This window comes from Sphaeroforma arctica (genome assembly GCF_001186125.1).
Source record: "Sphaeroforma arctica JP610 unplaced genomic scaffold supercont1.1787, whole genome shotgun sequence".
Taxonomy (NCBI): domain Eukaryota; class Ichthyosporea; order Ichthyophonida; genus Sphaeroforma; species Sphaeroforma arctica.
The window spans coordinates 2,470-8,060 of NW_014038771.1; the positions used below are offsets into that span (position 1 = coordinate 2,470).

At 45.0% G+C, this 5,591-nt stretch overlaps 1 protein-coding gene across 1 annotated transcript in view; it reads right to left on the minus strand.

Annotated features, from left to right (window-relative positions):
• SARC_11616 (hypothetical protein) overlaps window positions 1-5,591 on the minus strand; it is a gene marked incomplete at its 3' end in the record, with an annotated part of 7,652 nt that overhangs the window by 1,598 nt on the left and 463 nt on the right. Inside the window, exons 2-9 of the mRNA XM_014294292.1 lie at window positions 5,172-5,383; window positions 4,166-4,336; window positions 3,350-3,529; window positions 2,649-2,855; window positions 1,353-1,478; window positions 1,067-1,159; window positions 459-618; window positions 63-199 (exon numbers count right to left, since the gene is read on the minus strand). Of these exons, the coding sequence (XP_014149767.1) occupies window positions 63-199; window positions 459-618; window positions 1,067-1,159; window positions 1,353-1,478; window positions 2,649-2,855; window positions 3,350-3,529; window positions 4,166-4,336; window positions 5,172-5,383 (1,286 nt within the window). The remainder of the gene's footprint in view (window positions 1-62; window positions 200-458; window positions 619-1,066; window positions 1,160-1,352; window positions 1,479-2,648; window positions 2,856-3,349; window positions 3,530-4,165; window positions 4,337-5,171; window positions 5,384-5,591) is intronic.

The window sequence follows — 5,591 nt, forward strand, 5'->3', positions numbered from 1 at the left end:
TAAATAAATATAAACATCTGTATGAATATGTATACACACACATATATAATCCTATCACATACGCTCCCTTGATCTCGCCCGTTGCGTAGGCGTCTGTCCATATGCGGCCCTGCAGTAGTTTGAGTGGTCCCACTTTGCGATCAGCACTCATTAGCCACCGCACAGACTTCACTACACACTCAATACACGACGTCTCAGCCTATAGCAGCGCGGAAAGGAGTTTACAAAATGATGTTATTGAACAAGTGGGACGAAGGACACATACTCTGCTGCATACTGCGATACACTTCAGTTCTGTGTTCGTGTGTGTAGGTGTGGGTGGTGTAGTGACAACACCCTCTATAGCACGCTCTACAAACAGGAAGTATATTTACCAGCACAAACACTTAACCGTGTAGACGCACATGCAGGACATACACAAGAACACACACCACACAGCTGACAGCACGCATACCTACCTCGCTTAACTCTGCATTCTTCTCATCTGTTGTGTCTGTAGGTGTGGGTGGTATAGTAACAGCACCCTCTATGCCACTCTCCGCATCCGTAGTCGCCAACACACGCAGTTGCTGCACAACATCCTGACAGTCGGCTGTCGTCCAGTTCGCTTTGAGATACCTACGTACCCCATTGTGAGACCAAATGCCCATGAGTATACGCCGTACTTCTTATTGTGAGACCAAATGCACATGAGTGGGTTGACATATAGGAGGTATGTATATACGCAGTACTTCCCATTGTGAGACCAAATGCACATGAGTGGGTTGACATATAGGGGGTATGTATACACGCCGTACTTCTTATTGGAAGACCAAATGCCCATGAGTGGGATGACATATAGGGGGTATGTATATACGCCGTACTCTTTATTGGAAGACCAAATGCACATAGAGTAGGTTGACATATAGGGGGTATGTATATACGCCGCACTTCTTGTGAAACCAAATGTACATGAGTGGGTTGACATATAGGGGGTATGTATATACGCTGTACTTCTTATTGTGGGACCAAATGCACATGAGTGGGTTAACACATAGGGGGTATGTATATACGCCGTACTTCTTACGTGGTTGATGTGCGTTTGTGTACTGGCATGATAACGTTCGCCTGAGTATTCGTGCCCGTGAACACGGGTGTATGGGCACCCGCACCCAGACATCTCCAGAAACACAAACACAAAGACACAGACACATACACAAATATAGAAACACAAACACAAACACAAACATAAAAACACAAACACAAATATAGAAATACAAACACAAACACAAACACAAACACAAACAAATAAACAAAAACACGCGTAAGTGTGTGTGAGTACATAGCTCCATAGGAGCCCCACACACAACCACGTGGGGTTGTATGCTGTGGCATTGTCCGACATCTCTCTCGGTTTACGAGGGCCGATGGCTGTGTCACCATGCAGTTCGTCACACACAACGGGCAAGCACGTGCTTAACAAGACAATAGAGCTGAGTCTGTACGGAGATACGGGCACATACTCACAGACTACGTGATGAGCAATCACGTACTTAACAAGACAATACACAGGGATACTGACACATACTCCAGACGACGTGATGAGCAAGCACGTACTTAACAAGACAATACAGCTGAGTGTGTACGGAGATACGGGCACATGCTCACAGACGACGTGAAGAGCAAGCACGTACTTATCAAGACAATACAGCTGAGCCTCTAGGAAGGCACTGTCACATGCTCATACGCAGCACAATACTACAGCTGGTATCCTCCGGCTGGGGTGTTCTAGACACTTCTACCTAATATATACAAGCCCTACTCAAACTCACACTCAGCCACAGTGGCTATACCGACCAAGTACAGAACATCACGGGTGAATGCGATGGGAGAGTGCTTGATGCAGTGACTGCGTTTACAAGCGAATGAGTGTGTACACCGTCGCATGGCAACAACTTATCCAACACAAACAGAACAACCAGCCTTAACTCTGCGTATCATTCTTATAATACACAAACTGCCTGTCGTGTTACCATGTGATGGTAATGGGTGTCTTGTCAATGGCCACGTGTGCAAGTGCATGCGCACACGTTAACGTTTATGTTATCGACTTATTCAACACAAACAACCGCATCGGCCATCAGACAGATGGGCGTACTACTTATCGCACCACACGCCACAGCTATGACATAAAACGTTCACGTATGAATGTAATGGGGAGTACAAGTCGCGTCCGTAACCATGAGTGTACGTGCATGTACAAGGATAAGTGGGAGATATACACATGCACTGTGTACATATGAGGACTAGTGAAAGATATGCACGGCTGTGACACCGAGTGTACATGCATGATAACCCTCGCCTTCCCAGACTAGTCACCCCTCCACTTGGCTACCGATAGTAGGTAGATAACGATAGTAGGTAGATAACAATAGCAGGTAGATAACGATAGTAGGTAGATAACGATGGTAGGTGGATAACGATAGTAGGTAGGTAACGATAGTAGGTAGATAACGATAGTAGGTAGATATCGATAGTAAGTAGATCACGATAGTAGACAGCTAACGATAGTAGGTAGCTAACGTTAGTAGGTAGATTACGATAGTAGGTAGATAACGATAGTAGGTAGATAATAATAGTACGCAGCTAACCATACTAGCACTCCATACCTTTCCACATTGTCCTTGGCGTATGGGAATAGCACGTCATGCACAAAGGTGATGGGTGTGGTGGTGCCCTCTATGTCCAACAGAGCCACCTCGTACGCTCGGGCGGCGTTGAGCTTACTCTCTGCACCGTCTATTTGGGTTAGGGCGTGTGCCTCTAAAGTCTGTGTGGTCTCCTGCAATGCACTACCGTCTCGTACTATACGGTATCTGTAACGAGTACGGGTGCGGTAGGTAGCCGAGTAGTGTGGAGGGTATGATATGGTGAGTGCGAGTGATCTCCTGGACCACTCGAGTTGTTGAGTGTAGAGTCGTCTGTTGGGTGTATGGTGGAAGGACTGTTGAATCAGTCTGACGTCACCAATACAAAAGGCATGAATACGTGCACGTGTGTGTAGCAGTGCATGCCATGCACAAATAGCCACATACTATAACATATGTAAATGGTAGTCACATACTATAACATATGTAGATGGTAGTCACAAATTCACACTCACACACATTCAGATACGTGTATGACTACAAGCAAACAACGTGCAAGTACGCCTACATACATACACACACACACACACACATATATATATATATAATAGTATATATATATATATATATACAAACATATATATATATATATATATATATATGTATATAAACATGTATATATACATATATACAAATATAAATACATATCCACGCTCACACACCTCCCCCTGACGCTTAGATCGACTATGGTCGACCCTGTCTTTGCCACGCCCACCTTGCCACCGTCGACTACTGAGCTGATTTTGGGCCATAACTTCTCAAAGTCGGTTACGCACACAGCACTCTCTTCTCCAGCCATGTTTGCGCTGGTAAGCGCCAGGGGTCCGAATTCACTGTCGCAGCTGCGGGAAAGCCTTGCTTAGGTTAGCATAAACTAGGGTTTCAGGAGGTATTTAATAAGCATAAACCAAGATTTTCCCTATGGTATCTCAGGAGCGCAGACGTGCACGTCTCGTTCAGAACAGGGATGGAATATAAAAGTCACAACTATACATGGAGGCTGTGTTCGGAATAAGAGTAGTCACAACTATATAGAATGAACAATAGACGTAACATTCGTAGTCACCACCGTACACGAAGGTTCTAGTCGGGGCAGTAGTAGCCACACTATTCACCCAGGTATCTGAGATATTGGTAATATCAGTAAACCAACTTGCTTGACATTGGTAGCATTAGTGAACCCACATGTTTGTGCTCTACTGTGAATCAGCACACGCCAGGGCCACTCCAGTGTGCTCTACTGTGGACTGTTGAACTTCTCACGCCCACCTTCATCAGTGTAGCACGCGTACGCGGCAGAACATTGGAGGGCATCACAGACTCTGGGACTGCCTCAAACGTCCATCGGGTCACGCCCATACTCCCTTTTAGACGTATGCAGTAGTACGGAAATAACGATACTACTTCGTAGGTTGAGGCCACAATACGTTAACGCAATGATCCATATATACCTACACCCGGTACAGGTGCGTACTTACGATTTCATCAGCTGTAGCACGAAGTCATTGTCGGGCACTCGGATCCCCACAACATTAGTGTACGGATTTAGGTCGGGGTTGAGTGTTGTGGTGCGCCTCAGGATGACTGTCACTGGACCTGGGAGCAGTTTCTCCAGCAAGCCTGGCGGCAACTCACTAACATCTCCGTATCTGGGGTTGTAATTGGTTGGTTGCGTATGCGCGTGTTAGCATGCGTGAAAGGGGATGCGCAACGAAAAAGGTGGTGTGCACGTACTACCGTAGTAGCAGTAGAGAAGTGTTTGAGCGTTTTCTGGGGATTGACGTCTCCCGTACATCCTGAGATAGTTTGATAAGGTCCCTTACATCCAGTGCGTGCGAAGCCTCGGGGGGTTGTTTGAAATATGCAAATGTGCTTAAAGAATTTCCTGTGTTAAAAAATTCATGTGTATATAGAATATTCATATGTGATAAAGAATATTCCATGTGTATAATGACCTTTAGACTGATACACATTGACATACGAACGGGGCAACAAATATACGTAGATCGATCTAGTAAGAGAGCTTCCCAATGCCTCTTGAAGTACAACCAGGACCACATGGCTGCCTAGACCCACTGTAGCGGTTGCTGTTCTAAGTCTGAGTTGACATATATACATACATGCATACATATATGTATACATACAGACATACATACATACAGCCATACATACATACAAACATATATGTATACATACTGGCATACATACATACATACATATATACATACATACATACATACGTACATACTCATGCGCACCCACTCCATCGTACGCACCGATCAAACCAGGACCACTACACAGACCTTCAGCTGAGTAGATGTACCATCATCGTGCGTGCATGTACATGCATTTACAGAACGCCCAGCATCACACTACACAAGTTATACAAACCAGGACCATCCGGATACACTTGCAACGTCCACATACATTCACGAACCCAACCACCACCCACCCCACAGCCCACTGCCCTTCACGTCCACCTACTTCTGTACGTCTAGCACGCTCGCCACACATATGGCAATAGGCTTAAAGAAGTTGCGGCCTTTGATATCATACAGCTTCTTCACAGCCAAACTGGACTGTGCACGAGTCGCCAGTCCGTAGATGGTGTCTGTGGGCACGGCGATGACCTTATCGTCTGTCAGCGATTGAGTACACTGTCTCACTGCAGCAGCTGTCAAATCTGTGTCAAGACCCTGAATTTTATTCGAGGTCGTGGATCAAGATAACGCAGTTATTAGTGAATATACTTGCATCTATGAAACACACACACATACACGCATCTTCGCAACACACACACACACATACACACGCACAATTTATATATATAATATAAACGTATTTATATATATATATAAAAACACACATACACACATATATATATATATTGATATATATACATAC